Source organism: Amborella trichopoda, chromosome 9 (assembly GCF_054954075.1).
Source record: "Amborella trichopoda isolate Santa Cruz 75 chromosome 9, AtrichopodaSantaCruz75HAP2 v2.0, whole genome shotgun sequence".
Classification (NCBI taxonomy): domain Eukaryota; kingdom Viridiplantae; phylum Streptophyta; class Magnoliopsida; order Amborellales; family Amborellaceae; genus Amborella; species Amborella trichopoda.
In genome coordinates this window covers 1166680-1184934 of record NC_142344.1, presented here as the reverse complement: position 1 = coordinate 1184934, position 18255 = coordinate 1166680, and the positions used below count along the sequence as shown (strand labels likewise).

Here is an 18255-nt window from a genome sequence, read left to right as displayed (position 1 = left end):
ATGGGACTTTTTGAAATGTTAGAAACAAAATTGAAAAAAATGTAAAATAGAGAATATGTGTGCCGTGGTTTTGTAAATTCAAATTGTTTCATGTGGCAGGGACCGCATTTCTATATTTGCAGTCCATGGGTATAAGGCATCCATTTTAAAGGCGAATACAAATAGGTGATTCATCTAAAAACAGTTGAAACTAACAATCCAAATGTTTTATTAATATAATTTTTATTTTTAAATTTTTAAAATTTATTTATTTTTTCATATTCATGAATTCCACAATAGAGATTACATGTCCTTAAAAATTAAATCTAAAAATCCATCTCAAATATAAATTTTTAAGAGGTCCCTCATTTTTACATGAACTCATAGAAACCGTGTCGTTAACTTTTTGTTGACAACACATGTTACAGACTATCATCCGAAATTCCACACTATCATCGGAAATTCCAAAAGAACATTGTCAGTGGAGAACTATCAACATCAAGAGTCCTATTTTGTCCGTGTGGTCATGGTTCTCTTAAACAAAGGGGCCAATATTTCAATGAAAAAGTTTATAGAGGGTAAGCCCTAAACAATCCAATTAAGGCACACCTGAAAATTTTACTTGGAGAGCTCTTTCGATGCTGAAACAATCCGATTATCTCAATCTCAAAATGTACGGACATGAAAAGAAAAAACGAAAAAAAAAAAGGAGATTTCAAATATTAGAAATAATGCATCTTGTAATACGTTTTTTCAGACGGTCAATTGTCATGATTTTCATGTATTCATAGATCTGTTATATCTACACTATTTTTAAATCTTTAAATTTTATAATTAGAGATGAAAAAAAAAAAATCAGATTTTCACAAAGATTTTCAGTAATCTTTCGACACAACTAGAAGGTATGCCTTACTTTGATTGTTTAGAGGTTCAGCCTTACACCCTATTTTCACTACGCTAAAAATATCAGCATTTCTGGTAAGTGAAAGCTAGATTGAGATTAGATTCTTTTGATAAATTTGTGATGTGACAATTTGAAATACTGAGGATTGGACATTATATAGGGGTACTTTAAATAGACGGTTCAACCTTAGACGTACCTCCAAACCCGTTTGGAAGATATAATTATGGTGGGATCTTTTATGATGACCCGATTTATGACTTTTGTTATGTATTTTGAAAAGATGGGCTTGGGCACAAAGATAGCCCAACCTGATCCTGCCCCAGGAAATAAAGCCGGGCCCTGGCAAATCTAGGGCCATGGCCCATTGAGTTGCGCAAGGTCAGGGCCAAGCCTCTACTACGGGGTTCAAGTCCTGGTCAGGTCCACGCACTTCGGCCAGATTCGTTGGCGCAGAAGGCACATATACAACTCGAGAGGAGCCTACCTCTGCCTCACTCAGTATACTCAAACTTACGTGTTTCCTGTCGTCTGTTTTTTAAAATAAATACCCTGGATTGGATTAGTAAGTAGAGAAAAACCACTAATAAAACTTCCACATTTTCATGCAAATTGTTAACAACCTATCGAAAAGTTAAAAGTGCTCAAGATGTAACCAATGCCCAACCACATTCATATTTTAAAAGGAAAAAGCAAACTATAATCTTAACCACCAGAGAAAATTATGGTTGCAAAGACTAATCACCATCCAATTACTCGATGGAACAGTCAGGGGGAGAGGGAGACCCGCCCTGCAGAAGTTAAAAAAACTCAAAAGGGAATTTGATTTCTGGGATCCACATATCATATCTCTTGCAAATCTACAAACAAAGAATCTGTTTTCTGTTGTTTGATAACCTATCTGGATTACCAATATCAATCACTATAGAAATTTATAGTTACAAAGATTATCCCCATCAAATCAATCGATGGAACAGTCACAAGGAGAGGTAGGGGTGGCAATGGGTCGGGTCCGGGTCCGGGTCCCGCTGGACCCAATTAGACTCGACCCAAAAAAAATTTAAAAAAATTAAATATTATGTTAAATTTATAACTAAAACATATCTGCTCAAGGTTCATGCGTAGAGATACACATACGTGCATATGCGCAAAATGTGAAAAGAAAAAATTGTATCCCATAGCACTCAGAACATCCAAAACATATATATGCAATAACACATACATTGATACATGGGGCTACCCATAGTTATATACTTGATATGATTGGATGAAGCAGTCTTAGATTTAGCCATTGAACATGCTGTTTCCTAAGAATGTCAACTAATGAGTGTAACAAATTGAGGGTTCCAATCTACATAAGGCAATTTAGTGAGAAGCCTGTCAAAATATGATCTCCTCAAGCCGAGCTTCCTTGCGATATTAGAATGTACCCGGTTTGGACACTCTGCATAGGAACCCGTGATAAAAACCGTTGTCTTCTCATCGGCAAAATTTGCAAGAGCCACCATCGTTTCAGGTTCAGTTGCAGAGGAAGCATCCACCAAGAATATATGGGTAAAATGGCCTTTATTAAGACCACCTGAGTGAAGCCTAAAGCAACTTATGAATGTGGAGGTTATCACTCTATAGCTCTCAAGTTCTTCAATGGTTGGGCATGTGAAAACCTCTCCATTGTAAGAGGAGGACACGATAACATCTGGAGGCACATCTTCGGGCTCTCGAAAGGCTGCATTGGCTCGAAAAAGCTCAGATTCAGGGATTTCTTCTGATAATTTGATCAATAGATAATCACAAGCTTTGTTTGTTGGGGCAGCGATGAGAATTCGAGAGTTTGGGAGGTTCTTGTATATATGTAGAGAAGCTGCCCAAACTGTATCTCTGGTTTTCTCAGTTGGTCCCTCGACGATATAAGGGGGAGAGCCTATGCAACTAAAGTGAGAGAGAGTTAGTACAACACAGAATTTAAAAAATCAGTGATCAGAGTCGGGACTTACCCAAGTTGGACCGGTTCGGGAGCCAAGTGATTCAGGACCCAAAAATCGTGGAACACCCGAGTCACCTGGTTTTTCATAATTATTTGATTTTACTTATCAAAACTTCTACAATTCAACTCGGGCTTAATTCTTATTATCAAAACTTTCCCGGTCTTACTCGAATCGCCCGAGTCAGACCAGGGGTCTGGGATTGGGACCTTGGCAAGTCCCTACCACGTGTTTCACTTCCTATTCATTGGCATAACATGTATCCTAAAGTGTGAACTTTGTTCACCAGCAACTAGATGCTTAGGCTTTAGGCACTCATTTTTTTTATGCAAAATATTTTCTAATAGGAGTAAGTTCCCATAATTTATCATGGCCACAATAAATCATTGGTAAAAAACACTGGCATTTGTTAATACAAGCATTGGAGCTATGCTTTATGCTAGTAAATGCAGAGAAGTGGCTACAAATGCTTACGCTTTGGTAGAGAACTTCTCATCCTACTTTTGATAAATGATAGAAAATGCCACCACCCAAACCAAAAATAGAAAATCCCACCATCTAAAATGATATGTTGCAAAGGAAGGGAGCGGATTATGTAAAATTCTTGGGATATGCAAATAAAATCACACTATAAGATATACATGTCACAGAATTCTATAAAGAAACCAGATGCTATGAGCCACAAATATATACTATCGCATAGGCCCATTGGAGCTAGGGAGTTTTGATGGAGCGCAAATGCGGCATAGTTGTAGATCTCATGTAGCTGATCAAAAAATAAAATAAAATTTCCAGAAAAAAAAGGGGGAAAAATGAGTCGGATATTTTTGGCGAACACAGGCCATCCATGTGATACTTTGTTTGGTGGATGGTGGACCTCAGCCATCGAGAACTCAAAATTGACAATTTTTTTTTCTAAATTATCTATTTTTCAAATCAAATATGTGCAAAATTTCCACCCAAGAAGGAAAAAATAAAATCCTTTGGTGTGTTTTAGCCAATGGCCTTATATTGTAGCATAGGACCATTGGCTTATAAAGTCTTTTTCCAGTAAAACAAGAATATTCATTCAAGGGAAAGTACATCACATACAGTTTGTATATGGTATATGGTGCACAGATAGGGAATCCACCATTTATTCTCAATGATGGACAGTAGAGATTAACCATACCTGTGAAGGACAATTAATCTCCTGTCCACCATTGAGTAGTGACAGTGGATGCCCTGCAATGTATGATAAACTTATTTTCCTTCATTTAAATCACAAATAAATGTTTAAAAATTTGAACTTTCCCGAGTTCGCTCAGGTTTGGGCCCCGACGAGTCCAGATGCAGAACCTCAGGACTCTCCATAGTCTCTCCCCTGTCCCTAATTTCTTTGTTTAAAGATCACCAGTCCAACTAGGAACCCACCCGAGTCAGACAGGGTAAACCCCACGAGTCCCAGCCTGAGCACTATCCTAAAGTAAACGCACCTGAGCATTCGAGAAACTGCAACCCGTTGCTCCATGTTCAGATCATGGCTTGAAGTAATTACAACTGTCTCTGTATCCATGAACTTGGCCCGAAGATTCTCAATAGGGAACAAGAGATTATGAAATGAAGGATCTGAAGTTGCAAGAACTGCTTGATGACAACGTTTTAAGCAGAGTCTGTTGAAGGAGAAACTCACATCATATTTTTGTTCCGATGAATGTTGGGAATGGAACTCATTGCCAAATTCCACTCTCACCTTCCTCTTCACGACCCGACACACGAATCCCTGATTCAGAATTATTAGTGTGAGGAACCCAATTTGAATCTACCAAATCAAAAATTGATATATCACAAATAATTAGGAAACCATGGATTCAAAACTCAGGTAGACTGCAAATTTAACCCAAATTTCCAAGAGAGTTAAGGCTGGTTTGTCTTGCTACATGTTTAATGAAAAACCTTAACTTGTTATTAATAATCAAGACAAGAAAGAAACCTCTCCATTTATACCATTGGAAATCAAATTAAACGCAACATAGTTTAATTGAAGGAAACAACAATACTCCAGCCCTCACTCTGGTCATCTCAGTGTATTGAGAAAGTTAGAGCCCAGGGAGCAAAGTGGGATCAATAGATCAACCAACCCAATTTGAAGATTGAAAAGGGGAGAGGAAATGGGGATAAGTTTCAGTGTCTTGGAGTAGTTTGAGCGCATTAATCTTTGAGTTTGAGGGATCTGAACAGAATTCAATAAAAAGAAGAAGGTTATGGATTGGGAAGTGATACAGAGACACATGCAGGTGGAGAGAATATAGCACAGGATCATGTCTATTTTATAAAAAGGTTGAGCAACCAGACCTAGCAAAGTGGGAATGATTTCTACATTTCAATTAATGGAGCTTCATATGAAGTCAGTCTTCGATCACAACCTGATAAGGCAACCATAATTTACCATATTTATCAGATGGCAACATCAGTCATAGAGATGAACAATAGCATGTCTAGAAGGCAAAAGGAACCACACCAACACAGTCCAAGCTATTGACTCAGCAATCTGATATAATGTTAAACACAATGGGTTCCTCAATGTACCAGGCGCCTACCTAAGAACCCAATAACCAAACCTCTCTCTCTCTCTCTCTCTCTCTCTCTCTCTCTCTCTCTCTCTCAAATGCACCCACACTCCATAAAGATATGATAGCTCAGAATTGAGTCGTCTGCAATTTGAAGGGCATATATATATGAACTTCCAAATCCATTAAAGTAGTTTGAAATTAGAGAACGGTTAGAACAGACCTAACCTTAAAAGGATCAACTTTCTTGCCAGAAGGTCGTAAATAGACAAAGTCCCTAGACAAAAGGAACGGCCGGTCCTTTCGATTTGGAGGAAGCTCAAAAACCACAAAGGGATTCTTCTTTTTCAATGAATTCTCCATGTATTTATTCTCATGCTTGGCTTCGGTGGGAGAGTCTGGTTCTTCATATAATTTCACAATGACTTCTTCTAAGACAAAGTCGCTCCAAGTCTGATGTCAAAACAAAATCAATTTGCATATAAATTGAGGTATCAAGAATAAAAAGACCAAAATCAATGCGAATATGCGTTGGGCTTTTGGCAAAAAAGACTAAAAAAGAAATATAGATGATAAGAAAAGAAAATCTTCCCATGCATAGATTTCATAAAATGGAAACGCAAAATAAGGTGTCAAGTGGTACTGTGATAAATAAACAGGGCTTAGGATCGAAATCAAACCTCACAAATGGAAGATTACAAAATCTAGCTCCCTTTTTGTGTACGATATGTAAGCTGATGTTAGTGACATTCATTTCATCTGAAATAGACTCCACTACTGGACCCAAATCCCTTATGTAAATTTATTGGACAGACTTCAATGCATGTCATTGAGGTTCAGTTCACTACTAGACATAAATTGCTCATTTTGAACCATCAAAATCTCAAACTACAGTTACTTCTTGACTGATAATATCACCAAAATTCAACAGTACTGTTTAAAAATCAGGCTTTCGATTGAAAATCAGATAATTGCATTCGATATTGGGTTGTGTAATTGCATTCGATATTGGGTTGTGCTTATATAAGTTCCGAACAGAAGGCCATATAAATCAGGTATATGTCATCTTAAAGCCACAGAAATCAGATATATATCTCAACTCAAAATGGGAATACAGGAAGAAAATTTCTCTTACCTCAAGATATATATCCTCTGCATACAACAAGGCAGCGAAATATTCAGAATAATTCATGGCAGATAAAGGCTTCTCTAGGACTTCAGGGACCTCTTCTTTTTCAATCAAAACCCTAACTTCCTTTGGTATGCCATAGACTAGAAGCTTTTCTTGCTTGTTTGGATATTTCTTAGAAAAGAGTCCTGATGATGATGCATCATAATCTTGCTTAGGCTCTATCCATTCATTGAGCTGCTTTTTTCTCTCAAAATCAGCCGAAGCTTTCTCAGACTCATATCTTTCTTTGGACTTCTCTAGTGTCTTAACTCGCCACTGTATCCTTTTGGTCAATGTCTTAGACTCTGTTCTTTCATTAGACTGCTGGTTTTTCTTGAAATCGCCTGAAACACTTTGTGTATTGCCGTTGATGTTCTCTGTATTTGTCTTAAAACTTGACTCTTTCCTTGCAGTTGATTGCCCAGACTCTGTTCTCTCATTAGAGAGCCTATTTTCCTCAAAATCACCCGAAGCACTCTTTGTAATGCTTTTGATATTCACTTTATTTGATGTAACTTTCCCATCTTTCCTCTCAGTTGATTTCTTCTCTGCACTTGAATTAACAGAAAGCTTCTCTAAAGATGGCATGGAACCTGAAAAGGTCTCTTTTCCAGTAACTTGAGGACGCTTACCCGGATTATTGTTAATTGAATTCAGAGTTTGATTCAGATCATTTCCTTCAAAATGATGCTCTTTACTCCCCTGGTCAGCTGAAAGCCTTTGCAAAGAGGCTCGATTCCAATCACCTCCTTGGAAATACAGTTTCTTAGCCTCTGAATCAACTGAGAACTCCTTTGAAGAAAGTATAAGAGCAAGAGAGCTCTCTTTTCCATTAATGGAAAGATTATTCTGAGAATCACTGAAACTTGAATCTTGATTCAACTCTTTTATATCATCAAATGGCTTCTCAGTCCTTGTAAAAGAATAAGTTTCTGTTACAGAACTCAAAGGCTTGCTTTGCTTAGTATAAGAAATCACTTCTCTTTGAAAGAAGTGAGTCATTGTTTCATTACAGGCTGCAATCCTTTGAGGTGAGGGTAAAGCAGGAGATTGATCAGAAAATACGCTACGAAATGGAAGTTTAACAGTCTCTTCTGTGATTCTTGCCACTGTTCCGCTAACTGAAGTCTGATTTTGAGCAGAATATCCATTAATTCGATCGCAAAGAAAAGGACTGCGATTTTCTTGGTGATCATATAAAGTGCCATGAAATTGAAGCTTATGAGGCTCAGATGCTCTGTATCTCGCCATTGACTCACGGGCCGAAATCTGATTTTGAGCAGAGTTTCCATTAATTGGATCACCGAGGAAAGTATTGCTAAGTTGAGTGTCATCTTCCTCCTGATTGCAACAGACAATGCATCGAAGCCCTTCTAGAAACCAGCTACCATGTACACTGGTAGCAACTGGAGAATCTGGACGATAATTGTATACACAAAGATCTGAGTCCTCAGTTGGATCATCCAATTCACAGCAAACTAAGAATCTGAGGAATTTCAGAAGCCACTCCAATGATACTCTCTTCTGTGCATTGGTTGCAACTGGAGAATCCGGACGTAAAGAACTGTACACACAAAAATTTGAGTCCTCAATTGGATCATCCAATTCACATAAAAGTATGCATCTGAGGAATTTCAAAAGCCACTCCATTGATATTTTCTCTCATAGAAATGGACTCAATTTCTCAACTTTCCATGATCAACAAAAAAAATGGTGATTCTTAATTAAGGGAGGAAAATGGAGATTGGGATGACTAGGTTTTGGCCAAATTTTTAGAATAAGATCATTCTCTCTTTGGATTACATGAAGAAATTTTCTTTACCTTTTCACAGTCAAAAAGTAAAAAAGAAAATAACATAGAGTTTCATAATATAGCTGGAAAAATGGAAGTTTCGACCAAAGTTAGAAAACCATTCCATGATTTTGCAGTACATAAGAAGAAAAAGGATCTAATTTCTTACACTTTTTTATTCACAAGATATTCAAAAAAAAAAATCATCGTTCAAGTTAAAAAAAAAAAAAATATATATATATATATATATATATATAAATTCTCTAAAATCTATATTTTATATATTTGCTTGGAGGAAAGGTCACCTGGTCCATAAAAATTGAAAACATATGGGTCCACTATTTAAGTTTGGTTATTTATTTACTTATTTATTATTTATGAACGTATATACTGTGCTCCTGTAGGAGCATATTGCCTATATATACTTCCTCGGAAAGAAAGCCTATGTGGGAGGATTTTTTTAATCGAAAATTTTTGGGAACTACCTGAGATTCTGAGAATCACCTAATGGATATTTTCGAAAGAGAAAATTGAATTTTAAATTTTCTAAAACTCAAATATCACTCTAAAAAATTCGACAATCTCAGTTCGATTTCCATAAAAGTTTATTTTTTAAGAGTGCATAGGGAGTGTGATTTGATGGTGTTACATCCTCGAAATATGGAATTCTAAAATTGCCTTTACATTGGGTTTTATGCCAGGGAGTAATTAGATAGTATGCTCCAGTGGGAGCATGTAATCTTTAGGTTTTATTTTGAGACCTAGATATTTTTAACTTTGTAATGCCCTTCAAAGTCAAATGAGTAAGAATTTAGTTTCAAGCAGGTCTTTTAGGGAAAAATTGCGGAAACCCCCAGATTTTCTACCGACACCCCACCAACTCCCTCAAAAAAGTTGATGTTTTCTAGCTAAGACCTTTATACAAAAAAGTTAATTTTTTTTTACAGAAATACCCTCTCCTCATTTAACAAATCATTTTCAGATCCTGAAACGCTCGACCACATTTGTACAACACCGGACTTATCATTCCGGTGTACTTCAAGATGCCGGACTATCCGGTATACTTCAAGATGCCGGACTACCCCTACAAAATGTCGGACCGTTATATCAAAAAGCTAGACTGCCCCTTCAAAATACCGGACCGCACGTTCTAGCAAAAAAATAATTGCCAGACTGCCATCATGAAACAGCTGACCGCCATCATGAAATGCTAGACCGCAACATGAAACGCTAGACCGCTCATTGCAACAAAAACAAATGACGGACCACCCTCCCCAACAAAAATAATTTGTTAGGTGTGGGAAAGATATTTTCATTCAAAAAAAATGAACTTTTTGTTTAGGTGTATTAGCGAGAAACATCATGTTTTGGGGGAGTTGCTAGGGAAAGTTGGTGGGATGTAAAGCGGGTAAAAAGACCATCTTGGGGGTTTTAACAATTTTCTCTTTTTTTATCTTAGGGTACGATTTGTATAGAGCCTAGGCTCTAAACAATCAAATTAGAACCTACCTTCAAATAGCGTCAAGAACCGTGGTTTCGATATTGGAAATCTTTGTGATAGCCTGAAAGTTTAAAGTATAAAAAATAGTGCAGATCGAACAGATCTATGAAAACTTAAAAATTTTGAAAATTGACGATTTAAAAATGCATTACAAAATACACTATTTTCAAAACTTAAAATCTATTTTTTTTTCTCATGTTCTTACATCTTGATGTCAACACGATCAATTTGAGGACATTTGGGCATCAAATCAACCTTTTCTAATAAAATTTTAGACATAAGCTTTAATTTGATTGTTTAGAGCCTTGGATCCATATAAACTTTTACGTTCAGTTTAATACGAACCGATCTTGAAAAGACATAACACTTGGAAAAAATTAAATGCCGAGAGTTCAAAATTTTTCTTCCTTTATTATTTTTGCAAGATTTTTCCTTTTAAAAAAAATTAGTGCCAAAAGGCCCCTTAATTAGACTCGGCCGAGTTACTCCGAATCAATGTTATGTACACTGCTTAAAAAATCTAATTCAATAATTTGTCTTATAAGAAATTTATTTGTTAAAATCCACAAAATATTTCTACTATCATAAGATTCAAACTTCAAATTATATTTACGGCGAAAATACCTATTTTCGAGGAAAATGGAAAATTAAATTTTATAATTTGAAAATCTATTTTACTTTGATCCTTTAGGACCTCAGCTTTACACAAACCACACCCAATATGTAATCGAGTGACTTTAATCTATTTTTATTTAAAATCTTAATCTTTCACATAAACATATGAAAAACCTTATTGTTTAAGGCAAGCTTTTTATATTTTTCCTGCAGCATAGAAGTTCTATCCTCCCCCTTATCCAACTGTCCATTTTGAACGGAGACTTAAGATTGTCTCAATCACAATGTCACATCTCTATACTATTTTATTTTTAATTTTTTTCTATAAACTATTTTGACACTAAATTTTGGACATCCATTCCTCTATTAAACTCGCACTAGCAAAAAATATAAAAATAAATATTTTCAAAAAAATAAAATAGCCAAAATACCCTTGAAAGTTTTAAGGGGTATTTTGGTCATTATATTTTATCGAAAAATTATTTTTAATATTTTTTATAATTGTGCCCCAATGACGAGATGGCACGTACCAAATTTCATATTCATACAATTTGCATAAAAAAAAACTAAAAATAAAATAATTTGAGATGTGAAATCTAAGATCGAACGATGAACGACTCTCTTGATCAAAATTAGACGGTTGGATGGTATGAGGAGGATAGAACTTCTATGCTGTAGGGGAAGCATAGAAATATTTCCCTATTATTTATACTTATTTCTTAGTTTTTTATTTTACTTTACGGTATTATTGATTTCTTGGTCCAAATCAAAATCGAATGGTGTGCGTTCACCCCACCAATCCGTATTTTAATTTAACGAAGATGTACCAAACGAAAAAGTAGAAGAAAATGCTAAAACCGAAGAGCATCTAGATTTAAAATCTTCTAAAAAGAAGCCATTTAAAAGCAAACTTTACATAAAATTTAATTTTAGCCTTGCAAAATTTGTAAGGCCTTTGCGCTAAATTTGAGACAAGTCCAAGTTCACCTCTAGTTTCACAGTCCGATTTCGAGAAAACCAACAACCGTAGGGGTGGGAATGGGTCTGTTCCGGTCCGGACCTGGGCATAGACCCAGACCTGACCGTACCCAATCAAATCTAAACCACACCTGAATAGTGTTCGGGTCCAAAATTAGACCCAGACCTAACCCACCGGGTCTCGCTTTTGGACTCATATCCGGATCCGGATTGGGTCTACCCCTCCCGTCCCGGTCCCGGTCCAGGTCCAGGTCCACTGCAACACTGGAAGTTACAAAACCAAACAAATAGAAATTCGCAAACCTTTTTCCCTAAGCTAAAATTGGGAATATCGGAGGAGAAAGAAAATGTTACAGCAGTCGAGTGTATCACTCCCTGCACTTCCACCTCTAAATTTAGAGAATGAATTGCAGCAGCTAGTGAGAGAATGACATTTTTTTAGGGATCTGCATTCATCTCTAAGGCGTAGGTTTCGCCAAAGAGCCAAACTCCAGCCCCAAGAACTGCTAAATTTATCAGGGAAACAAGATAACTAAGCATAAAACCTTAGATTCCAGGCCCAAAAACTACTAAATTTATTAGGGCCTCGGTAACCTTTATCAAAACCATGATAATAAATCCCAAACCCTAGAAGAACCAAAACCTTTGAAACCCCTAAAAAGCCACTAAACCCTAAAATCCTAAAGCTGGCATTGGTACTTAAAGTGAGAGCAGGGTAGGAGGATTAGGACCTCCACTAGTGAACCCACGAGTAGACTATATACATATTCCCTCTAGTAAAAGAGTGGGAAGATTTTGTATTTTTTTTACTATTAAATTTTGGGACCCAACTTAGAAAATTAGGTACAAATATTTTAAAAAAAAAGAAAAGAAAAAGGGACTTCGTAAACACTTAAAGCTGACTCTAAAAAAATATATTTACGCAGCCTTTTTCAATCTTAGCATATTATTTTTTTGTAGGCACATATTGAGAGTGTCGGGACTTTTTCTTTTTTTTAAGTAGTATTATTATTAGCTGGTGTCCAAGTTGAAGAAGTTAAATTCCAAAGTTTTGGATTTCACCCTGAAGGAGTGAATGGACAATTTGCTCCTTTGTTGGAGCACATAATCTTTGGCATACTTGTTCTTAGTGTTAAGTGTCAACAATTGGTAGTTCTACCCGGAACCGCCCGATTTGAACTAGAACCATAGGCATCTGGTCTGAATCTCTCCTGAAAAAAAGGGATTCGGACCTGTGTATAAACAACATTAAAAATAGTTGTATTTTATCAAAACTTATGTTTTTGGGGGGACTTGAAGCTCCCAAACTTTGTTTTAAGATTTTAAACTCTTCAAATTCTGTTTACATTTCCCTTCTGCTTTTAAAAAATAATAATAATTTGGCAAGTTCAACTTAAACTTGTAGGCGACCGATTCACCCCACTGGATTGTTTTTCTAAAGAAAAAAGGACCATACAAATTGTTGTTGGATGTTTTTTAGGTTTTATTTTGAAGTGAAAGTATTAGATGAGGCCATTAACTTTTTATGAACGAGGTCATACTCACACGTACATCAAATGTGAAATTATGTGTCATTGATTACGTATAATGCTCAATAACTTTTTCACAAACTTTGTGAATTATTAGTAGTATCCAAATTTCAAATCTAATAGCTAAAAATGATTGTGACCTTCTTGTGCCAAAAATAAATGGCCTCTTAATATACATTCAAATGACTTGTTCCAAGAAGCAATCCAAATTACACCATTTGTTGCTTATACGGCATTTGATGATTTGTATTAGCAATACTTGATCCTTAAATACCATCGATGACTTTTTTAGTGCAGGTACTAAGATTAATTGCTCCATGTTGCTTAGATGTCTTAATTATGCTAAAGGTGACCCTTCAAGAAAATGAACCAACAAAATTGTCTCATCTCATGTGCTAATATTTTTCTCGAGATGGCCTATTTAAATAACGACGAGCTTTTTATCTGCCTCCACACACATATAATTTAGATGTCTGAAGACATCTAGCAGTTTGATCTTAATCATACGACCATGAGTGAGCTGACAACAATATCAGGCATTAATATCTGACAAATATAACTTTTTCCAGCTTGCAGCATTATCCTCATCTCAATCTCAGTTGTCTAATCAAAATAAAAAACATGTGGGTCTCGAGATACTCATACATTACATATATGTGGAGATGCATACAAAGGTTTCTCTTCAAGTAAAAGAGCGCACTAGCAATTTCTTTTGTTCTTAGTCCAAACAATAACAACACAGAATCACATTAACACAACCAACATCCTCCTCATTTCCTCATCCATAAGACTTTGATCTAAGACTTAACATCCCTTGTTCTGTGCTTTCGATTACCCCGCTTTGCCTGATGCCTGGCTCGCTTAGGATGCCTCTCAGGCCCAAAAGACCTCCTCTTCTTCTTTGCCCTCTTTCCTGCGTCTAACCATGTATCTGATGAGCTCTCACACTCACTGCACTCATCATGGTCTTGAAACCGCCGCCTCCTATTTATGCGTTTCGTGTTCTTTAACTTGTACCATAGAAAACCACAAATGTCTCTGATTGCAAAGAAGTATGTCCCACAAAATGCGCGTGCCATTTTGCCCAAGCTCCTTGCAAGAAAGCCGAAGACCCCCAGTCTACAGAGCAAGATCAGGAACTGGAAAACTGAATAAAAACCAAAAAAAGGAAAAAAAAAAAAAATACAAAAAATGTCAGTAGATTGTTTAGAAAAACGATGAGGCTGAAAATGTCTGAAGACCAAAGAAGACCAAAATGTCAAGAAATATCAAACATCCAAATGGAAAAAGGATTGTCAAAATGTAATGATTGATATGCCTCAGTCCATGAATTCTAAATCCAAGTCCCTGCTTAATAACTACTAACATAGACATAAATTAGAAGATACTTGTAAGAATAAAGCACCATTAACTTAGAGATAAGGCTCCTTCAGTCCTGCTCTCAAGCTACAATTGGTGCGTGCTAGGGTCCCAAGCCCATGTGAGCTTTGACAGATGGGTGAGTTTGTCAGAGACATGGTTGAGTCCAAACAAAAACGATATTGAAACATCGGGAAACGGTCAGACTCGCTGGTTCCTAGTGGACTCGCCGGAGTTTTCCAACACTGTCTCATAGTGTAACTAAATGTTACTTATAGGGCAATGATTGCATGCAGGGCAATGATTTAAGTTATTATTATGGATGACAGAATACAAACATGCATAGACAATCATGAACCAAGAGAGTGCTTACGGAAGTAGATGAGAAGAATCACCAATGCCATCTTCACAAGACTGGAGATGCAAAAATGCCTGATGAAGCAAATAATGTCCCATGTTCCTTGACAGGTAAGTCTGCACAATCCAATGGTTCAAAGAGTCACCACCTTAATCCTTAAACCTCACCATTTATCAATCTACATGAATCAATTATGACAATGAAAACTACCGTTCATTTGAGACAACAATGAAAGGAAATCAAGAAAATTAGAGACTACACAAATGTCAATTCATGAAACTGATACTATCTTTAAAGCTGCAAATGGCTCAGGTCTAGGGCAACCCTACTTGGTAGGGTGTGGGCTTGACCTGGGCCATGCTGGGTCTAGGTCTGTTGGACCAGGACCCGAGCCACCTGCAGGTAAGGAGCTCGGACCCAACCGCGCCTAGTTGTGCTGGAACTGGATATGACCCACAAAGTCCAGGGCTATGATACCAGGGCAGGGTCGACCTGACCCATTTAGTAGCCCTAATTGTCTTGAAATGAATGGTTATTAAATGGTATCTTGATAAGTCACGAATCAGAACACCATAAGCATGTTAGGAAAACAATGGATTCTTACTCGCACGATTTGCCCAACGCGATGTCTAGAGGTTTCAAAACGGCACTTCCAACACCGACACCGATGCCATTAAGAACGTTACCCATCGGTCATGACCAGTAATACTACATGTCACATATATCCTACTTGGAGATTGCATATACATCAGTTTTGCTGCAGTAATTAATGGAAAATATAGACATCAGTCATACTCAGGAAAAAAAAAAAACAATATATATATATATATATAGCCTGGTCAATAAAGTATTTGACATGCTTTTGAAATAAAACTAATCCAATGTGACACTAGAAATTCTGTTCAAAACGGCTGGAGGATGATCTGCAACTATATGAAAAAGAAAAAACTGATGGCTAAATTTATGGCAAATAGACTTTCTTTTCTTCTTCCTTTCTTGAATATTCAGACCATTTGCTACCTCCAGTTCCGCAAGAAAACGTGATGACTTCTTGCAAAGACAGTAGCTAAAATTTCCTAGTACTTGATCGTTTCAAAACCACTAAGGTTCATATTTTTTTAATGGCTAAATTTATGGCAAATAGACTGTCTTTTCTTCTTCCTTTCTTGAATATTCAGACCATTTGCTACCTCAAATTCCTCAAGAAAACATGATGACTTCTTGCAAACACAGTAGCTAAAATTTCCTAGTACTTGATCTTTTCAAAACCACTAAGGTTCATATTCTGTTAAGATCATTAGTTAAAAAGTTGCCGGCAACTCATGAAGATCTAGGTTCCCTAGTGGCCTTTTCTAAGAAACTCAGCCTTTTCCAGCCTCCAGCTCAGTCCTTTCACTGACTCGGGCTAGGGACCCAAGTGAGTCCGAGACCGAATCAGCATTTTCAAATATTGGTTAAGATCAAATGTGAAAAATTAAACCCACAAACTTAATCAAATCGACGGACTTTCCTTCATAATCCTTTACTCTTGATTCCTAAACCCTAAGACAACATACACATGCATTTCACAGACCACCCTTCCTGCATCCAATGCATCGCCTCCAACCTTAGGGCTCTTTAATTTGCATAAGATTTTAGATGACAGGAAACTAGATATTCTAACCTTCTAAATACTATAATCTCTTGCCTCCCAATTCAGTCAAGGACTTGATGATATACATTGAAGGAAAAGAAAGAAAATTAATCTGGAAAATAAGGTATTGAGAATACCTAAATTTACATTATCATGCAATTTAACTGATTCAGATAGGTTTGTAAGTAGTGTTTTTCTGTCATACAAATATGATCCCTCTTGAGAGAGAGAGAGAGAGAGTTACCCATTTCTTTAAAGTGCAGAAATAAGGGGAAAACACCATGAAACCATAGGGAAGACACCATGAAACCATAGTAAACAAAACACAAAAAACCCTGTGATTTCTAGTGATGTATGGTACTTTAGGAAAGTCCCAAAAGGACTTCCAGAATGGTTAATTTCAGGATTTTTCAGGCAATTTTGTGAATTTTCAATCACTGGAAAGTATGTGATTCAAGCAAAAAAATCATTAAAAAAAAACAACTAACCTTAGCCTTCACTTTTCTCTCTTCTTTTAAAACTTCATAAACCCAAAAAATCTGAAATATAATGCAGGACTTTAAAAAATATCCTTGTTTTTCTTTTAAGAATAAAAAGGAGAAAAGAAAAAGGAAATTCAAGAATGGAAGTGAAAATGGTTGCTGATTTCTTTATTCACTGTCCTTGAAGACTTGAAATCTCAAGGAGACGAAGAACTGAACGGTTATATAACCAATTTTAAACGTACCTTTAAGGCTTAAGAAAACAAGAGGGAAAATGACACATCAATCATCCTGTAAAAAGGGAAAGGACACATCAGTCCTGGGATGCTTTCATAGGACAAGATAAAAAAGGCCCATTAGATGCTTAAGAAAAGTCTCTTCTATTTTTTTAGAGAAATTTACATATGTCCTTCCCAATTTTCCTTATTTACAACGGTCTTTAGGAGTTAAGCTCGGGTCAAGATAGTAGTAGTTGGGTTTTATAGCATTATTTTTCAAGTTCCATTCCTATGTAACCCTATCCAAAGCATATTTACATTTTTTTTTCTTCTAGTTTTTACTAGAAGAGGCAGTTTTGAGCCCACCTCAAAAAAATTCATCAAATTTATCATCTTCTAGTTTTTATTAGAAGACGCAGTTTTGAGCCCACCTCAAAAAAAATTCCCTAGTAGTTTTTGATGACCAATATCCTCAAATTGATCATCTTGACATTAAGATATATGGACATGAGAGAAAAATAGATTTCAAGTTTTGAAAATAATGCATCTTGTAACGCATTTTTTGATAGTGACTCGGTTTCTATGTGGCCAAGCCTGCATATGTAGAAATGTGGGCATATTAATAAATCTACTTTTAAGATGGATTTAAAAACTTAATTATTAAAGACATGTAATATCTGACATGTAGATCATGAATAAATAAATTTTACAACTATAAATAATAATTATAGTAATAAAACATTTGGACCGTTAGTTTCCATAGCTTTTAGATGGAACACCTACTTACATTGATCTTTAAAATGGATTTTTTACATTTTTTAGATCGGTAGGAATGCGGTCCAGCGGTATGAAACAAATTTTTTTTTTATAGTCAATTTTCAAGATTTTCAAGTTTTTATAGATCTGCTCGATCTACACTATTGTTTAAACTTTAAATTTTATAATTAAAAATGAAAATAAATTTTAAGGCTATCGCAAAGATTTATAGTATTGAAACCATATTTTTCGACACTATTTGACAGTGTGTTTTATTTTGATTGTTTAGAGTCTCGCCTCTATAAAAACCGCGCCCTTGTTAAAATACTCATGAGAGTTGTACTATTTATCATTTTAGCGCATTTGCAACTATTTCAACTCATAATCATGTATGTTTTTAAGAGTATTTTAAAGTTAAATCAAACATTATGTATAAAATTATCAATAGTATA

At 36.0% G+C, this 18255-nt stretch overlaps 2 protein-coding genes across 3 annotated transcripts; both read right to left on the bottom strand.

Moving 5' to 3' along the window:
* Positions 1-2035: 2035 nt before the first annotated feature.
* LOC18437536 (uncharacterized) lies at positions 2036-8605 on the bottom strand. 2 transcript variants are annotated; one of them, XR_016040909.1, is made up of 4 exons: positions 6547-8599; positions 5635-5864; positions 4338-4624; positions 2036-2809 (listed from the first exon to the last, which is right to left on the bottom strand). XR_016040909.1 is itself a non-coding variant. In XM_011626317.3 (4 exons), the coding sequence occupies exons 1-4, from the start codon at positions 8230-8232 to the stop codon at positions 2197-2199; spliced, it is 2811 nt and encodes a 936-aa protein (XP_011624619.2). In that variant the 5' UTR covers positions 8233-8605; the 3' UTR covers positions 2036-2196. The 2 variants fall into 2 exon arrangements, 1 of the variants encoding a protein (XP_011624619.2); XM_011626317.3 differs by having other exon boundaries at positions 5640-5864; positions 6547-8605.
* A 4908-nt stretch (positions 8606-13513) lies between these two features.
* Positions 13514-16933, bottom strand: LOC18437535 (uncharacterized). The gene is made up of 4 exons (XM_020669310.2): positions 16836-16933; positions 15319-15471; positions 14730-14830; positions 13514-14144 (listed from the first exon to the last, which is right to left on the bottom strand). Exons 2-4 carry the CDS (start codon positions 15402-15404, stop codon positions 13795-13797), a joined length of 537 nt encoding a protein of 178 aa, XP_020524969.2. The 5' UTR covers positions 15405-15471; positions 16836-16933; the 3' UTR covers positions 13514-13794.
* Positions 16934-18255: the final 1322 nt, after the last annotated feature.